Below are 20,270 nucleotides of genomic sequence, written 5' to 3'. Positions count from 1 at the left end.
CCATCGAAAAATGTACGGTACGCGAAGACCCTCTCATTCGTAATAGATTTGCATGGATGAGTGGCTCAGACTGTTGAGGCACTGGCCTTCTGACCTTGTAGCATTTGAAGGTGCTCAAATACCTTAGCCTCGAGTCGGTAGATGTACTGGCATGTAAATGAACTCCTGCGGGACACAATTCCGGCTCCTAAGAGCCTCCGAAGAACGTCGAATGTAGTTAGTGAGACTTAAAAGCAATACCAATATTAATTATTATACTAAAATATATTCTGAGTTGAAAGTCGGTTATGAAATTGAATGCCGTATGGCTTTTAGTGCCGGGAGTTTCCGCGGACATGTTCGGTTCGCCAGATTCAAGTTTTTGATTTGAAGCCCGAAAGCGACCTGCGCGTTGTGATGAGGATGAAATGATGATGAAAAGACACACACGCCCAGCCCTTGTGCCAGCGAAATTAACCAATGATAATTGAAATTCCTGACCCTGCCAAGAATCGAACCCGGGACCCCTGTAACCAAAGGCCAGCACGCTAAACATTTAGCCATGGAGCCGGACAAAGTCGGTTGTGATATAGTGTTTTTATAAATCTGCTTCCCTTATCCTCGCGCATGTAGTGGTAAATAGCCTTATGCTCGAAGAATTAATTCGCAACTTCTAAGCCCATACTAACACAAAAGTACAGTAATCATTTTCTATTCCTATTACATTTCCTTTCCCACATTTCCCCATTATCTTCTCATATCCTTTTGTTCTATTTCCAATTACTGCATTGAAGTCACTCATCCTTATCCTCGCTGTTTAACCGGACAACGATATCACCCAGTGTTTCATGAAACTTATCTACTTCATACTCGTTTGCTCCATCACATGGTGAATATAATGAGATGATTTTTTTCATGATTCTTCCAAATGCTAAATCTACCCAAATTATTTGTTAATTTATGTGCCTGACTTAAATTAGGATAGCTAGTAATGTAATGCCGGCCCCGTGGTGTAGGGGTAGTGTGCCTGCCTCTTACCCGGAGGCCCCGGGTTCGATTCCCGGCCAGGTCAGGGACTTTTACCTGGACCTGAGGGCTGGTACGAGGTCCACTCAGCCTACGTGATTAGAAATGAGGAACTATCTGATGGTGAGATAGCGGACCCAGTCTAGAAAGCCAAGAATAACGGCCGAGAGGATTCGTCGTGCTGACCACACGACACCTCGTAATCTGCAGGCCTTCGGGCTGAGCAGCGGTCGCTTGGTAGGCGAAGTACCTTCAAGGGCTGTAGTGGCATGGGGTTTGGTTTGGTTTGGTTTAGTAACGTAATGGCGTATGGCTTTTAGTGCCGGGAATGTCCGAGGACAAGTTCGGCTCGCCAGATGCAGGCCCTTTGATTTGACTCCGCAGGCGACCTGCGCATCGTGATGAGGATGAAATGATGATGAAGACGACACTTACACCTGGCCCCAGTGCCAACGAAATTAACCAATTAAGATTAAAATTTCCGACCCTGCCGGGAATCGGACCCGGGACCCCTGTGATCAAAGGCCAGCACGCTAACCATGGTTAACCATGGAGCCGGACAGGATAACTAGTGTTCTGGTGCATCTAATTCGGGCCTTAGTTAACTTCCTGAAAACAAATAAAGTTGCGGAAAGTGCACACAGGTTATATACCTGAAATAACTCTTCCACACTGGCTTCAAATCAACTAGCTATATTCTATTAAAACAAAACCTATACATACACGCTTCATCAACACATACATGGTGCACAGAAACGGTTTCATAAATTAAAGGAATGTTAGAGGGTACAAATACAACTACTGTGAACATAGGTCTACCGGGCGAGTTGGCCGTGCGCGTAGAGGCGCGCGGTTGTGAGCTTGCATCCGGGAGATAGTAGGTTCGAATCCCACTATCGGCAGCCCTGAAAATGGTTTTCCGTGGTTTCCCATTTTCACACCAGGCAAATGCTGGGGCTGTACCTTAATTAAGGCCACGGCCGCTTCCTTCCAATTCCTATGCCTTTCCTATCCCATCGTCGCCATAAGACCTATCTGTGTCGGTGCGACGTAAAGCCCCTAGCAAAAAAAACATAGGTCTACCATACTGTTGTCCTTCCATCTGTCTGGAAAGTTGAGGCATACCCCCCGAAAAGCACCGGTAATTTTCCTGTACGTTCATCCGTTTTCATTGTCTGCAGCTAAAATGTAAACAGAAACAAACAGTGTAGCACGATTACGCCCGAGTACCTGGGAGGTTGGCACCCGATCTTAGACTTAAAGCGTGTGGAACGCTGAAACAGACAGACCTGTGGTATATTAATTGTATTTGTACTATGTAACACTCGTTTAATTTACGAAACAAAATCGGTTATGGTACCGTATTTTATGGATCTGCTGCCCTTACCCTCCAGTGTGTAGTGGTGAATAGTCTTACGCTCGAAGAATGAATTCGCAACTGCTAAGCCCATTCTAACAAAAGTACAGTAAATATATTTATTCCTATAAGCTTTCCTTCCCCACATTTACCCATCACTCTCTCATATCCTTCAATATGTATAAAAAGCAAACATTCTTATCAACCCTACACAAGTAAATTTCAAATGCTAGAAATTTTTCCTTAATTTGAAATGAAAGTACATAGGGAAACATGTCTCCTCTTCTTTAGCGACTCAGTATGATGGAGATCTACCATCATTTTCAGTAATCCACAGACAACGGCCAACAAGTTCAAAAGCGACACACTTCGATGAATTTGTGTAATCTCAGTTAAGCCACAGATATTTCCATCGACACAAGGTATCATGAGCAAGGTATATCTCCAATACTATACCTTATCGTCACACAACGAATGTAACATTGTTTTTAAGATACTGTTCACTTTTTGAAAGACAAGTCATCTTCTTCTCAGAACTCACCTAGGTCGCAAAAGCAGACCGTTGACTTTCAACAAGTATCTTCTTCTCTTCCTCCTCGTGACTTATCGGTCCGGATGTAGGTGATAATCGTGTCTATTGTAGTTTTGTTCACAGATCTTCGGAAGAGCTTAGCAGATGGTAGTTCAAACCATTGACGGAGGTTTATTAGCCAGGAGATCCGACGTCTTTAGTATCGCAGTTCAAAAACACATTCAAAATATCTTATAATCGGCAACAGTTAACAGTTAGTACATAACATAAATTACTCTCGTTCCCTTGTAATTGATAACAGACAAATAGCACATAAAGGTCCCCGTTTTACACACATCCAACTTACCCCTCCAGCTCACCCCGCCGGATCAAATCATATACTGTAGACTCGTCCATGCACTGATGACTCGCCCAACTTCTCGGGGCGCGTTAACAGTGGTGATTCAACGAAAATTCCGGTGTTGCTACTTACTGTCCACAATTAAAATTCCCAAGTACTGTACCCATATGTGCAAACAAATTTGAAAAACCTTCCATATTTTACGTTATGAAATGAATGTATTCTGAAATGGACGTAATAATATACATACCTCGTGGTTATGATCTCTGTACTATCAAAAGGTTTTCAGATATTTATTTTAATTTCTTTGTTGTTGTTTCTCCGTGGCTAGCGGTCGACTATCTTTTCCTCATCACTTTGTGGAAACAATATTACGTCAACAGAAGAGGTCATAATATTAACCATACTAATTTTAAATTTTTAGAAGGATATTTTGTTTTATTTAAGTTTAAATTTCAGCTATCTCTAGAAGTGATTACATTTCTAAGTGAATATTTCTCCATCACAATAAGTGAAAATTTAAAGAAACATTAATTTGCCTGAAAAGTTACGAAACATCGTACAACAAACCATGGCTGACCTCATCTAAGCTTGTTTCACTCGTTCAGTCTTAAAACTGAGATGGGTATCTCCGTAGAAGTATTCCAGCTTAAAAGTAGAGGAAATGTAATGCAACGTCTAGTTGCCAATTAATGTGATGCATCTTGAAACTCCATAACTCAATATTCCATCAAAGTAAACAACAATTAATTTTCTCGAAAAATGTTTAATATATTTTTAGAATGTTTCTTGAATTGGAAGTGACTGTTTTCAATAGACAAAGCTACACAATAACACCAGGAAACTGTTCTATTCAGAGATCTGGGTTCTGAAGCCCGACAAACTACCTTGAACGCAGGTGTTTTCTTTCTTTCTTCCTTTGAGATTTCTCCTTTTCGCTACAGACAAATGTTAAGGTAGTAACTTATTTTCAGCCGGACTAAGTTGCCCACACGGCAGAAGCGCTGACTTCCTGAGTCCACATTGGCGGGTTCGATCCTGGCTCAGTCTGGTGGTATTTGAAGGTGTTTAAATACACCAGCCTCATGTGGGTGGACTTAACGGCACGTACATGTATTCTTGCGGGACGAAATTCCGGCACCTCGATATCTCTGAAAACCGTAAAAAAATAGTTGTTAGTGAAACTTAAACTCAATAGCTTTAATTTATTTTCACTTCCCATGGTACAAGACATAACATAAGTAATGGAACAATTCCTGTGCACATAAGCACAGAAAAACAAATAACTGATTGTGACACTATACCTCGATCTGAATGAACGAAACTTAAAATGTCTTAATAATAAAGTACATCAAACCAATGTTCTTATTTCCCTCATATGATTATTATAATATCTTCCTTTCTGAAAGGATCACTCAGAAGAGGACAGATAAACAGATGTTCTCAATCTTGAGTAGTACCGCATTTATATATGACATCCGCATTGGCTGATTTAAAACCCTATTACTGAAGTATTGTTTTGTATTTAGGCACTCCCACTATTAAACGGTTCACGGTTCTCCAGACTGTGAACGGTTGATCACTGGCAGGGCTTAGTTGTTCTTTAACCCGTAAGTTCTGATTGTTGAAGCCGCCTGGTTTCTTGGCTGATGGTCAGGGTAGTGGCCTTCGTTTCAGAGGGGGCTCGGGTTCCATTCCCGGTAGAGTCTGATTGTATCTTCCCAAATCTGGAGGGACTTCCTTCAAGATATGTGGTGGAACTATTTCGGCTATAGGGTATACTTCCTGCTACTTGTATTAATAGACGCACACGTCATACTTGCGAACAAGGACGCACGATAGTTATAATCGCCCCGCGTGCGTACATGTAGTTTGTTGCGTAGTTACAACAATTCAACTTTTCTTCCTGATTTATTACAATATGGAAATGTATACAACGGTCACCAACATAGGCAGTAGGGAGTAAATAACAATGGAACAGTCAGCTGGTTATGCTTCAACAAGGAACGGGAGAATTTCAGGGCCCTCAAAGGGAATTTGAATACTATATTGTAAACGAACAGACATAGATATGTTGGTGATGTACGAAAAGACTTTGTAACAAGAGTACATCGCAAATCAAGAAAATATTGCGAGAAGAATATACTACGGTGGGGGATATTTAGCAAAATGTTATTCCTTTGATATATTTCGCCAAGGGGAAAAGTCCTCTCAGTTTTAATTACTGTGCTGATGGGGTGCAAGTACGTCACGGGAATCACTGCAAGTTGTAATGGAAGTGTACAGACCACTTCACTGGTTATGAGGGTATTTAGGGCTTGTAGTAAAGAAGTAAAACAGAGGGTGTATAAGTTTCTGGTAAGACCTCAATCATGAGTAGTGTTATAGAGATGTTGCAAACTTTGACCTGGGAGACTTGAAAGTAAGGAGACGAAATGCAAGACTAAGTGGTATGTTCTGAGCTGTAAGTGGAGAGATGGCGTATAATGGCATTGGGAGGTGAACAAGCTTGAGCTGCAGCTTTTAAAATTAGGATTGGTCATAATATAAAAATAAAATTGGAATGAAAGAGGATAAATTGGGGCAAATATTCATTTATAGGACGATGAGTAAGGATTGGAATAATTTGTCCAGGGAAGTTTTCGACAAAATTCCAAGTTATTTGAAAATATTTAAGAAAAGGCTAAGTAAACAACAGATAGGAAATATGCCACCTGAGTGAAAGCCTTAAATGCAAATGTTTTATTTATTTATTTATTTATTTATTTATTTATTTATTTATTTATTTATTTATTACTGAAGTGTTTTCATCGTTTAACTCTCAAATTTACAGAATTCCTCAAAAGTATCGCCTTGTTCACATGATCTTTATATTTCATGTGATTTGCTTACGATGGAATGTGTTCTTATTGCTTCTGGCCGACGAAATCAATTGATGATGAAGAGAGAATGCTACTCATTGTAACTTCTAAAATAAAAGAGACTTGAAATGCTCACTTTTCCTTAGACCTATGAATGGTGCACCCGGTCTCGAAAGCCAAGAATGACGGCCGAGAGGATTCGTCGTGCTGACCACACGACACCTCGTAATCTGCAGGCCTCCGGCCTGAGCAGCGGTCGCTTGGTAGGCCAAGGCCCTTCAAGGGCTGTAGTGCCATGGGATTTGGTTTATAAATGTTGCAGTTCACCGAGTTGTAACGTGGACGTGGGTGGTAGCTAAATAAACGCGTAACTGGTAGCCTTTACTCTAGGATTTACTAACTAATTAGTAATTGTATACACAACTACAAGAACACACAATTACACCCGTTAGCTCTCTCTCTCTCTCTCTTTCTCTCTCGCTCTCCCTGCTCTCAATAATTCAGTCTCACCACTCATTCACTTCATAATTTACAAATTAACGCACTACACAACTCACATTCACACTCACTGTACGTTATCGTCGCCACACAGTTCACAGCTTGCGCGCGCGCAAGTCTTACAACTTTGTACATAGTATACTTCTTCGTACACTCATGGTTGGTCTTCGTTCACTGTCCCTCGTCACTCAGCAGCACTGTCACGCACTCGCCGTCAGAACACACACACACACACAGCACTCTGTCGACACTGTCCACTCAGAGCAGCCTTCAGCGGCGGCGGCCCTCACGGTCCGCACGTCACGGCGCTCGCCCACCTCTCCACCTTCTGGCAGTGTACACCGTTCTCAGGACACGGCCTTCAGGACAGAGCATCAGAGTCGCGGTGTCTCCTTCCGTGTCGGTGTTCGGTGGTGAAGTCATAATTTTAGAGACTTTGTATCCAATGAGTTGTGTGTCTCTTCAGGTTACGGTAACTTAGAAGGCAGGTCACGGCAGAGTGGTCGGTGCACAGATGTAATGACTGCCCACACAGGTATTTGTGGAAGTACTCCAAGGTCTTCATAGTGACTATCAGTTCCCGACGCGTCATGCAGCAGTTCCGCTCGACCTTGGACAGCGTTTTACATCGCATTCTCCCCAGACTTCGTGTATCCCAGGAGGGGTGTCGTACACAGGGACTCCTTCACTGTACGAAAAGCAGCCTGAGCCTCTGACAACTACTGGAACGGTTTCTCTCCTCGGTGAGACACTTCAGTGGCTTCGATATGTCATATAGGTATAGTCGAATATGAACCTGCGATAGTATGCGCAAAAGTCGAGGAAGCTCCGAAGTTCCCGCTTGCCCATCGACACGAGTCAGTCTCCGACATCTTCAAACTTCTCGGGATCCATGGCTACTCCTTCCAACGACATTATGTAGCCCAGGTAGCGCACCTCATTCTGGAACAGCAGGCACTTTCCAGCATTCAGCTTCAAGTGAGCTGATCGAATTCTCTGGAACACTGTCCGAAGTTCTTCTATGTATTGCTGAACGAGTTCCCTACTACGATGATATACACAGGGAGGCGACGTGCATTATTTCTCTCAGTACAGAATCCATCAGCCGCTCGGAGGTCACCGCCTCGTTACAGAGACCGAAGGGCATCACGGGAAACTTGTAGAGACATTGGACGGTATAAAACTCCGTCCTCTCCTCATATTCTGAACAGAGCGCCATTTTCCAGTACCCAGACTTTAGATCCAAAGTCGAAAACCACTGAGCACAAGACAACGTGCCCAGGGTGTCGTCTGTCTAGGGTGACTGGAAGCAGTCCTTCTTGTGACGCCATTCAACATGCAGTAAACGACGCAGAAAGGAGCTCGCCGTTCTTCCTGTTCTTCACCTGGGCTACTGGTGGTGACCAAGGACAGTTCGACTCCTTGATGACTCTCCACTGCTTCATGTTATCCAGCATCTCATCAATTTTCGACTTTTCACCAGGGGTACAATGTGGGGTGGTTGCTGGTTTAAGGTGGCGTCGCCAGTGAAGTCCCTCTTCGGTGGTCGTCGGTCCGAGCACGCTGTCTCCCTGTGCAGGTCCCTCCAGCCATGCCACCGTCCCCTACACCTCGCTGTTGGTGGGTATATCACCTATTCGCTGCGGAGTATTAGTCTTGCTACTCGGGATTGCGTTACGAGGCATTAAAACATTATCTCTTGTGCATGTCGTCGCACGTCAACAATCATCTCGTACACCCGCAGTGCGTCTAGACCTTGTCCGTGATTACAGCGACCAAGGGCCAGAATCGTAGGCATCGTTGTCCCAGCATCAGGTTGAGTGGTGCCTCCTTCAGAATATGAATGGTGTCTCCCAAGGCTGCTCGCAGCAAGTAGCGACAGTTAGGCTCCCTCTCTGCCTGTCCCTCGGCAATGTACGGCCTTCTTCTTTTTTCTTCTTGTTCTTATTTTTCTTCTCCTTCATCATATTCTAGTCCCTATCCGTTCCGGATGTCGGCAACCATCTTGGCTGTGTCTTCTCTGTTGTGAGCTGCTTGGAGTAACTCTGCTTATGTCTTGAGAGTCCAGTCTCTCAGGTTTTTTTTTAGCCAGACGATTCGTCTCCTGCCAACATCTCTCTTTCCAGGTATCTACCCTGCAGAATTTCTTGCAGTAGATGGTACCTGCTACTTTCTCGTGATGTGACCGAGGTATTGTAGCTTTCTCATTTTTTACAGTGGTCACTACTTTCTTATCTTTTGTCATTCTTCGAAGGATCTCTGCATTTGTGACATGATCTGTCCACGACACCTTAGCATCCTTTTGTATAGCCACATCTCCAAGGCCTCTAATATTTTACTGAGCGACTTCATTGAAGTCCATGTTTCAACACCGTGATAGAGAACATGAGATACATAGCAGCGATGGAGTCTCATTTTTGTAACTAGTGTTAAGTCACGAATTTTAAACAGTTTTCCCGTTTTGTTAAACACAGTTCTAGCTTTTCCAATGCGGTAGTCCACTTCAACCGAGTTATCCCATTGATCATTAACGGTATTGCCGAGATAAGTGTATTTCCGTACTCGTTCAACAGGTTTTTGTTCAATTACTAGATGACATGCAGGGATACAGTTTTTACTTATGACCATAACTTTGATTTTCTTTACATTCATGTCAAGACCGTATTTATGGCCAGTGAATGCTACTCTTTCAATGAGATATTGTAAGCTTTCTAAACTGTGTTGTTTGAGTCATCAGTCCATAGACTGGTTTAATGCAGAACTCCATGCCACCCTATCCTGTGCTAAACTTTCCATTTCGACGTAACTATTGCATCCTACATCTGCTCTAATCTGCTTGTCATATCCACACCTTGGTCTATCCCTACCGTTCTTACCACCTACACATCCTTTAAAAACCAACTGAACAAGTCCTGGGTGTCTTAAGATGTGTCCTATCATTCTATCTCTTCTTCTCGTCAAATTTAGCCAAATCGATCTCCTCTCACCGATCCGATTCAGTATATCTTCATTCGTGATTCGATCTATCCATCTCATCTTCATAATTCTTCTGTAACACCACATTTCAAAAGCTTCTATTCTCTTTCTTTCTGAGCTAGTTATCGTCCATGTTTCACTTCCATACGATGCCACGTTCCACACGAAAGTCTTCAGAAATATCTTTCTAATTCCTATATCAATGTTTGAAGTGAGCAAATTTCTTTTCTTAAGAAAGCTCTTCCTTGATTGCGATAGTCTGCATTCTATGTCCTCCTTACCTCTGCCATCGTCAGTTATTTTATTACCCAAGTATCTATTTTCATCTACTTCCTTTAAGACTTCATTTCCCGATCTAATAGTTCCTGCATCATCTGCCTTCGTTCGACTGCACTACATTACTTTTGTTTTGGACATATATATTTTTATCTTGTACTCCTTACCCAATACTTCGTCCATACCATTCAGCAGCTTCTCGAGATCTTCTGCAGTCTCAGATAAAATAACAATATCATCGGCAAATCTCAAGGTTTTGAATTCCTCTCCTTGGATTGTGATTCCCTTTCCAAATTCCTCTTTGATTTCTTTTACTACATGTTCTATGTCAACACTGAAAAGGAGGGGGAACAAACTACAGCCTTGCCTCACTCCTTTCTGGATTGCTGCTTCTTTTTCAAAGCCTTTGATTTTTATGACTGCAGACTGATTTTTATACAGATTGTAGATAATTATTCGTTTTCGGTATCTGATCCCAATCACCTTCATAATCTTAAATAGCTTGGGCCAATCAACATTATCGAATGCCTTTTCTAGATCTACGAACGCCATGTACGTGGGTTTGTCCTTCTTAATTCTGTCCTCTAGGATCAGACGTAAGGTTGGAATTGCTTCACGTGTTCCTACATTTCATCTGAAACCAAATTGATCTTTTCCCAACTCAGCTTCAAGTTGTCTTTCCATTCTTCTGTAAATAATACGTGTTAAGATTTTTCAGGCATGAGGTACTAAACTAATTGTGCAGTAGATTCCACACTTGTCAGCACCGGCTTTCTTGGGAAGAGGTATTAAAAAATTCTGCCGAAAATCGGATGGCACTTCTCCTGTTTCATATATTTTACACACTAAATGGAATAATCTTGCCATGCTGTTTTTTCCTAAGGCAGTCAGTAATTCAGAGGGAATGTCATCAATTCCAGGTGCCTTGCTCTATTTAGGTCTCCAGCAGCTCCGATTTCAAAATTGGGTCTCCCATTTCATCAGCATCAACACCCTCTTCTTGTTCCAGAACCTAATCGTCTACATCTTTGCCTTGATACAACTGTTGGGTACGTTCCGGCCATTATTCTCCTTTGTCTTTTTTCCCTAGAAGTGGCTTTCCATCTGAGTTCGTAATATTCATACACATAGATTCTTTCTCCAAAGGTTTCTAAACTATCTGAAAAAAATACGTAGTCATCCGCATATCGAATGTTGTTCATCCATTGTCCATTGAAAAGCACTCCCATTTGTATGTCGTCCAGTACTTCCCTGAAGATATATTCTGAATAGATGTTAAATAGTAATGGAGACATTATACAACCCTGTCGTACATCCCTTATTTTCCTATCCCAGTCTAATAATAGTAGTCTGATTCAAGTATAATTTAGCAATGATTCTTAGATCCGTATCATCTACACCACCAATACTTTTTAATATTTCAATCATCTTTTGATGTTGCACTCTGTCAAAATCCTCCTGATAGACAACAAAACAGGCATAAATAACATAATTTATGCCTCTACATCGCTGAAATAGTACCTGAATGCTAAATAGAGCTTCCCGTGTGCCAACTGCATTTCGGAAACCAAACTGCGTAGGTGAAATTTGGTCTTCGCAGAGTTTCAAGAAATGGTTCATAAGGCTTATCATTCTGAAATCGCCACCTAACTTAGCTCCTGTTATTTTAGGTAATGCCATAAATTCTGATTTTAGCCACTCAGAAGAAATGTTGAAAGAATCGTAGATGTCATTGAACATTACAGCCAGCCACTTCATATTGTCCTCATTAAAATGTTAATTTTTTTTTTTTGCATTGATGCTGTCTGGGCCTGAGGCTCTGCCATCATTAATTATCTTTATTGCTGTTTGTACTTCCTGTACTAGAATACTTGGTTCTGCTTCATAGTTTAGCTGTGGAGTTTCTGGTAGGTTGTCCAGAAAGAGATCTTTTATATATCCCCTCCATGTATGTTTGATTTCTTCTAAGTCGACTATGATTTTTCCTTCACTGTCTACCAGCTTGTTTGCTGTCCTTGTTTTGAATACTCCTGTCAGCTCTCTAACTTTACGATGAATATTGAAACCATCATGTTTTAGTTGTAACGCTTCTATTTCAGCACATTTTCCTGCATTTCGTTTTCTTTATCTTCTCTTATTTTATTCCTGATATCTTTATTAATGTTTTTATATTCATCAGTGTTACGATTTGCTATCCTCCTCCACTCCATTAATTTAAGGATCTCATCAGTCATTTAGATCTTCTTTTTTGACAAAATTTGTTGGCAGACGTTTATCTTCAATTAATTCCATTGTGATTTTAACTTTTCAATTTTCACTTCAGTGCACGAATTATTAGGTACAGTACATTATTTTTAGTTGTAGTTTAACTTGATCTCTCGTGGAGGGTTGTTTAAGTTTTCGTAAATCATATTTCGTAATCGCTTTCTTTAAATGTTTCTTCAACATTATTTTAAAAGCACCAACTAAAGGATTATGGTGTGAGTAAATATCAGCGCCAGGGTAAGTTTTCACTGAAGTACAAATGTTCCTCTAACTTTGATTTGCCAGGATATGGCCAATTTGGTTTCTAACAATATGTTCAGGCGAGTCTCTCGAAGACTTCCAGGTATACAGACGTCTGGGTGGAAGGGTAAATAATGATTTTTATCACAAATTCATCTTCCCCAACAAATGTACTAAGCTGTTCCCCTCTTCCATTACTTTCACCAAGACCATATGGATTAATGAGTCACCTTTAGAACTTCTTCCAGTTTTGGTGTTGAAATTCCTCATTATGATTATGAGATCACGTTTTGATAATATTTTTCAAGGCATCTCCAATCTGGGAGTATAGTTATGCTACTTCATCGTCACTCTCATCTGCAGTTGGAGCATACACCTGGATGATATTCACTTGTGCAGGTCTGGCATTTATTTTAACTAACATGAGTCTCTCTGAGATTGGAACGAAATTAGTAACACATTGCAACTGATGTAGATACTATAAGCCTCACACCTAAGTGTAACTGTACATCAGATGTTCCGGAATAATACACTAGGTGTTCATCAATGTTACAATAACCTGATCACGGCCATCGTATTTTCACTTACACCCATGATCTCAATCTGCATTCTTTTCATTTTCTGGATTGCATTATTAAATTTTACTGCTTGTGCCAGTGTCCGCACATTACATGCACATGTCCTAATACTCCCACCGAAAGAAATCTTCTCAATCACACCTTTGTTCAAAAACGCCCTCCCCCCCCCCCCCCCCCTAGGTACGAATGGGGTTCTTTCTCCGGAAACATTTGTTTTGAACACAGCCATGATGTGTTACTTGCGGATATCCGAAGAACTGTAATGCAATAGTTCCTCGTTTCTTTCTGCATCCTCATGTCGTTGGTCAACCTCCAACTCATCCGCCTTTTAAGATAATTTATCATCCCACGGGCAAGAGAGTCCCTTTCCTTCTACCTGCTCATCCAACCTCTGAGGAGGTTGTTGATTCTTCGTAAAACGAGATCTCCTTATCCCAGAAGATTCTCTGTCCCTGCATCTGTTAGCCGCTTGCTGCTCCAGCAAACGTTGCCCCCTCTCTAACACAGTGAGGTGAATGTCTGGATTTTACCTTCTACGAGTCTACGACCATTAGGCTTTTCCTAGGCTATCCAGTACTGGTGACGATTAAAGCCACCCATGTGTGTATTGTGAGCCAGCATGGCCTGTTCCCAAGCCAGCCGTCGGTGATCAACTGGGTTGCTCCACTCATTGACCAATTTCAATGTGGAGGGAGGGGATGAGAGTAGTGGCGCCGATGAGCCCCTTTCCTTGTCGGCCCTTACTCGTTCACCTCACACCCCAGTTCTTCCGCAGATGGCCGTGACCGACGTTGTTCCAGTAGGTGATCTCGCGGGGGCATCAGCATCTCGGCGTGTTGTGTGTCGTTGTCCTACCACTGGGTGAATCTCAGGTGCATCCTCGCTCTTCATGGCTCTTATCCTCGGTGGCGATGCCGCGGTTCCAATTTACTGCCTCTATCCTCAGGCATCAGCCTCTGATGGATCTCGGCGTCTCGGAGCCCATCGATTGAGATATAAGTTGCCTCTCACTGGATACGATCCTGAGGTAGCCTGTCCAGAGCTTTGCGGAACAGGTGCTCAACATCGATACCGAATTCGTATAGCATCTCATTGGCGCGCTGGGTACTCTTCCTTACCTGGACTCGGTATATGACTGCCAGCTGGTGGACACCGTAATACCCGTCGAGCGCTCCCACAATCTCCTCATAGGTGGCACCCGGTTGGACGCTGTGTAATAGCACCACTGCTTGCGATCGGGTGTACAGCTTTCTCTTACGACGTCCAACCGTTGTGCACGCAGACGGTCTCGAACTGGATCCAGAACGTCCTCCAGGAAGTGTTCCGTCGTAGCATCGGGCTTTTCCCTTAACGACGCTGGAGCCGCCATCGCTGATAGTGGGCTTGGAATGAGTCTCCATAGTCGTTATTCTTGAGCATAGGGCATCCATTTCTTCCCTCAGGTCTAAAACTCCTGACTCCAAAACCAGCGGTATTTCCTTAAAGTGCTTTCCCACCAGGTTGTTAAAGACCTGGATAATGTTACTCCTTAACTTCGTTCCGAGAGAGTGCACTTCTTGCTCTAACTTAAACTGTCCATCTTTCACTTCACTTCATTCTGATTTTAGCTAGCACTTAATTTCTTTCTGACGCAATTTAAATTCACACTGAATTTCTAGTATAAGTTCCTTAATTAGTTGGTGCTGATTAGATGTCAGTTTAATCTTAAGTTCGTTCAGTTCAACTGGGCTAGATTTCTGTTCACTCGTGATCTTACTTTCATGTTGGTCCAGGTTAGATTCGAGTTCGCTCTTAAGTTCATCGAGACTGGATATAAGTTCACAGATCTTATTGAAAAGGGGCTGGAACTGTTCGCTATCCCTACTGGTACTCAATAGACATGTCTTTAAGCTACGAAATAAACTAAAGCTACAAGTCGATCCGATTTCTGAAACGCGGAGGGTGGTAGTTAAATTAATACAAAATTGTTAGCTTTTACTGTAGGATTTATAGACTAATAAATTCAGTCACAGTAGGCATTGATTTTATCATCGCACTATCCAGTTCACACTAACACTCATTTTACACTATCGCAACCGCACAGCTCGCAGGCTGCGCACCCTCAACAGATTCTTACAATTTTGTACGTGATACAGTGTTCGTACACTCACGGCGGTCACCGTCCACCGTCCCTAGTAGTTCAGCTGCATTGTCCCGTACTCAACGTCATTTCACACACACATCGTTAACAGCACTCAGTCAATACTGTCTACTGACTGATCCAGTGATCCACAATTGCATTCAAATGAACCGTCTCAATAGATGGCGGAACCTAATCATTGGAGCTCGTCCGGCCTGCCTTGAATAGGGGGGGGGGGGGGGCATCCAGATATTTCACGAAAGGAGAAGCCTCCAGAGTTCTCTGAAATCTGAAAGCTCTGAGTTCACTTTCTAGTTTTTTCTCACTCCACCGAGAAGGCATTCAGTGAGATAGTTTGGTGACGACAGATGTAGTGGCAGAGGGGCTTGCCTTGCACGTCCAGCCGTTCCCTGACTGGTTGCTGCAGTGGCGAGGCGATGGGGTCCTGACTCGGTCATTCCCGGCTGGAGCCAGGCTAATTTGTTCCTCACTGGGGCTTTACAACAAAATGGTGGACACCGTCACAATATTGGTGTAGAGAATGAACGTTCCGAATGTTATTGTATTTTTTTGTTGATTTTGCTATATTGCCCAGCAAAAAGCAGTTAACTTATGACGTTATAGTATAATGCTGAAGATGACACACACAACCAGCCTCGAGCCATTGGAATTAACCAATGAATGTTAAAATCCCCGACCCGGAAACCCCTTGGGCCAAGGACCAGCACACTAATCATTTAACAATGGAGCCGGACACAATCATGATGATAATGTGGAACATCGTGTAAAAATGAGTGCTGTGTTTGAAATTAAATATATGGAAATTCCGAGCGATTCGCCGAAACTTCATAAACGTACAGAATTGTATGATTTCTTTGTTGAATATTGGCTTCGGCCGTATAGATTTGAATCGTGGAACTGTCAAACTGCTACATTGTTCGAACAATATTCTTGATGGGTGAAATTCAAAATTGTATAAACTAGTGAGCAATCCCGCACTAAATACATGTGAATTAATAAAGAAATCGTTCATAGAGACACAAACAGTCACTGCCTTACCTCTACGCAGATCTGATTTAAATATGGAAGTAAAGAAATGAATGAAGCATATTATATTAAGTTGGACGAAAGGATTACCCGCAATCTGTGAGACAGTGTATCTAAATGAATTTGAAGGAATATGGAACAAATCTAGCTTTCGTTGCTAAATGAAACGAATTGCTTTAATCTCTACGTTTAGAACTGTAAACTCTTCTGTATGCAAGACGTCCTTACAACAGATAGTACGCAACAGCGACTACATAGTTTCTGTAAGAAACTGTGACGTACGCATTAGCCGCTGAATAACTCTACCCTGGGTTCGCTCCCAAATATCCTGACATTATCTAGTCATCAGTTTGATGAAAAAGAACATAAAACAAACTGACGTTGCCAGGATGGTTCAATGAAACGAAAGTATTGCCTACAGGTTGTGTAAAATGTCCCAGGACATCCATTCAGTAGCAGATCGACATCGCGCGGACCGTTCACGCAAGACAACGCACCTCAAGACCGGTTTATACGCACATATGCACGAAGACACCTCACACACATAGCTACTACTCAGTGCCACAAGCTTCAAGAATTTACTGTAAGTGCCCAGACTGCTAAATAGACTTCATGCTGAAGGATGGTATTCAAAAAGCCCCTGAGAACTCCTCCACTTCAATGGTATCACAGGATGGCTCGCGTTCGATGGGCTAGAGCGCATAAAAATAGGACACGAGATCAATGGTGCAGAAATTTGTTCACTGATGAAGTGCGAATTGGTTTACATCCTGGTGATAAATCTCTTTGCATATGGAGGGAAAGTGGGGAACGCTACAATGAATAATTCTCAGCAGGGCGTCACCAACACCTTGGCGGTTCAGCACTATCCTGGGCAGGGATTATGTTAGCCACCGTATCCCACTGGTTCCTATTCAAGGAAAGACGATGGCCGCAGTGTACAAACACAACACCCGCCGACCCGTAGTACTGAAAGTGGTTTAGCAGATACCATAGAAGATGGGATTATTCTGCAGGACGATAACGCTCCTCCGCATCACGCAGCAGCTGTGAATGGATAACTGGAGGGACGTGGGATTCGCAGAATTGACTGCCCATAGTCGTGCTTGGACCTTGCTTAAAAGAACAATGTTAAACCATGAACATCCTCCCCTAACCTAAAAGGTACTGCCTTCAGAGAGTGGGATCAAGGAATGCTCAATTGCATCCGGGAGATAGTGGGTTCGAATCCAACTGTCGGCAGCCCTGAAGATGGTTTTCCGTGGTTTCCCATTTCACTCCAGGCAAATGCTGGGGCTCTACCTTAATTGAGGCCACGGCCGCTTCCTTCCAACTCCTAGGCCTTTCCTATTCTATCGTCGCCGTAAGAGCTATCTGTGTCGGTGCGACGTAAAGCCACTAGCAAAAAAAAAGGAATGCTCACTGATTTGGTACCGATCATTCCAGAGTACCTCGGGGATCGTGGAGGACCAATAAGCTACTGACTCATGTGATTGTATTTAAAATTATCTTATTTTTCACGTTTTAACAGAGAAGATTCGGGTTTTTTTATTTAGTCATATACTGAGTGATTTTCTTGTCATTCTGGGTACAATGTTACCGAGAGGTACACGTTTTCGTCACATTTATTATTCTGAGTTTTTCATTAAACAACAAGATAACTGTTCGTCCTAAATACAACATAAACTGTATATGATCAACTTATTTTGATGAGTGCATTATTATTAGTTTTACTAACAGTATCTCTGTACAGATGAAGCACAACATAGTTTAAAAAGAAAGTTCAACAACAATAATAGTGCATGTCGCAAAATGGAATGACCCGTGTTACATCACTGCATTAATAAAGAGATGAATCATTTCCATCACGTTCTTTAATTTATAGGGCCAAACTGTATTCAGCAAAATATGTACATACATTGTATCCTCATTTTATATTGTAATTACCTTCTGTGTCAACACACGTGTTCTCTTCCTTAAAACGTTGAAAATAAGTGTTACCCACTGGGTGAAAAAATACTTACATTTTTTATTTCTCAGTCGCAGTTTCGAACCTTTCTATTCGATCCACTTGGATAGTTTTGAGAATTTTCGAATTTTTTTTTCTGATGGTTTAACGTTGCACTAACTTATCGAAGGTTTTCGGCTAAGCAAGGAAGGGAAAGAGCTAAAAGTGGGAAGAGAGCGGCCGTGGTCTTATTTAAGGTAGAGTCCCAGAATTTGACTGGAGTAAAAAATGGCAAACCACGGAAAACCATCTTAGGAGTTACCGACAGTGGGATTGGAACCCACCATCTACCAAATTCAAACTCACAGCTACGCGATTCTAGCCGCACGGCCACCTCAGTTTCTCGATTTTGGGGGAGTTCGGGGTTACCAGGTCATCAGATTCCAAGTTTCTTGGCTAGCTGTTTGTCTAAACTTTAGTTCCGTCAGGCTCCATGGTTAAATGGTTAGCGTGCTGGCCTTAGGCCCAGATCGTCACGGGTTCGATTCCCGGCAGGTCGAGGAATTTAACCTTCATTGGTTACTCCGGATGGCTCTGGGGCTGGGTGTGTGTGTTCCGTCATCATCAATAGAATTCATCATAGGTAGCGCCCCATAATCACAGATGCGCAGGTCGCCTATACGACGTCAACACGAATGACTTGCACCAGGCCTCTTCGGAGGCCACACGCCATTGTCATTATTATTACCTGTAGTCCCATTTCGTGATTCGGGGGCGGGGATGAGATGTGATATAAATTATCTGGCATACTCTTCCTGTCGCCAACCTCAGTTGAGAAGTTAATAAAAATTTCGTGTGGCTATTTCTAGCCGAGTGCAGCTCTTGTAAGGCAGACCCTCCGATGAGGGTGGGCGGCATCTGCCATGTGTAGGACACTGCGTGTTATTGTGGTGGAGGATAGTGTTATGTGTGGTGTGTGCTTTGCAGGGATGTTGGGGACGGCACAAACACCCAGCCCCCGGGCCACTGGAAATAACCAATTAAGGTTAAAATCCCCGACCCGGCCGGGAATCGAACCCGTGACTCTCTGAACCGAAGGCCAGTACGCTGACCATTCAGCCAACGAGTCGGACAGTTGAGAAGTTAATTAAGGTGAAATCCATGATGGTGAAAGGAATCAGCCGTAGCCTATGAATAGGAACTTTCCCGGCATTTACCTGCAAGTAAAAATGGGAAACCCGAATGAACCATTCTCTGAACAGCTGACAGTGGAGTTCGAACACACTCGTCTCCCGAATGCAGAGCTTGGGTGCATACCCGTAGGCAATTAACACGCGCAGCTACTCCGTTCGGTGATGCGTCTTCTATTTTCATTTTTGTGTCTAGTGTTATGGATCAAAACACTTCGACTTTCATATATGGGTAGATTATGTCTTCTTACCTACTTAATACCTAGCATAATTACCCTGATTATTTTATCAATGTCTGATAAATAATCATCGTGTGGTTATTGCTATCCGAGTGCAGTCCCTCCGATGAGGGTGCGTGGCATCTGCCATGTGTAGGTAACTGTGTGTTATGTGGGGTGGAGGATAGTGTTATGTGTAGCGCGTGAGTTGCAGGGATGTTGGGGACACCACAAACACCCAGCCCCCCGAGCCACTGGAATTAACCAATGAAGGTTAAAATCCCCGACTCGGCCGGGAATCGGACCCGGGAACTTCTGTACCAAAGGCCAGTACGCTAACCATTTAGCCATGGAGCCGGACTCAGTGTCTGATGATAAAATTGCTTGTGACTTTCGGGTGATTTTTAAGATCACAAAATCCACTGGTCATTGCTTTGTAATGTTTCCCACATGATCACCTCCATTTCAGGTATATGTTAGTTCAATTTTATTATTATCTTGGATTGAATAATCATGTTCGGTAGCTGAGCATTGATTCCGAACTCCTTCATCTTCCTGTTTATTCACAAGAATGCTAAGAACTAAGAAAATATGAGGAAGTTTTGATCATCCTACAAATAATATACTGAAAATAACCTTAGTTTTAAAATTGTCGTCGAGCTGTAAATATTGATCGTGTGTTTTACGCTGTATTCACTCTGTCCTAATTTTGAATTCTTCAACTTAATCCCTTCAGGGATCTTTTGGAGATTATCTATTCTCCAGGGACCTTTAGGGGTATCACTTTCCGATTTATTCAAACTTCTAGAAGTTATACGAG

General features: G+C 42.6%; 1 protein-coding gene across 1 annotated transcript in view; it reads right to left on the bottom strand.

Moving 5' to 3' along the window:
* Positions 1 to 3,698: 3,698 nt before the first annotated feature.
* Positions 3,699 to 20,270, bottom strand: part of LOC136874772 (transcription factor Sox-2) — a 237,317-nt gene continuing 220,745 nt past the window's right edge. Inside the window, exon 2 of the mRNA XM_067148442.2 lies at positions 3,699 to 4,385. Within this exon, the coding sequence (XP_067004543.2) occupies positions 4,318 to 4,385 (68 nt within the window). The 3' untranslated portion in view covers positions 3,699 to 4,317. The remainder of the gene's footprint in view (positions 4,386 to 20,270) is intronic.

This window comes from Anabrus simplex, chromosome 5 (genome assembly GCF_040414725.1).
Source record: "Anabrus simplex isolate iqAnaSimp1 chromosome 5, ASM4041472v1, whole genome shotgun sequence".
Classification (NCBI taxonomy): domain Eukaryota; kingdom Metazoa; phylum Arthropoda; class Insecta; order Orthoptera; family Tettigoniidae; genus Anabrus; species Anabrus simplex.
The sequence above is the reverse complement of the archived record's forward strand: the minus strand, read 5'-3'. Positions and strand labels throughout refer to the sequence as shown.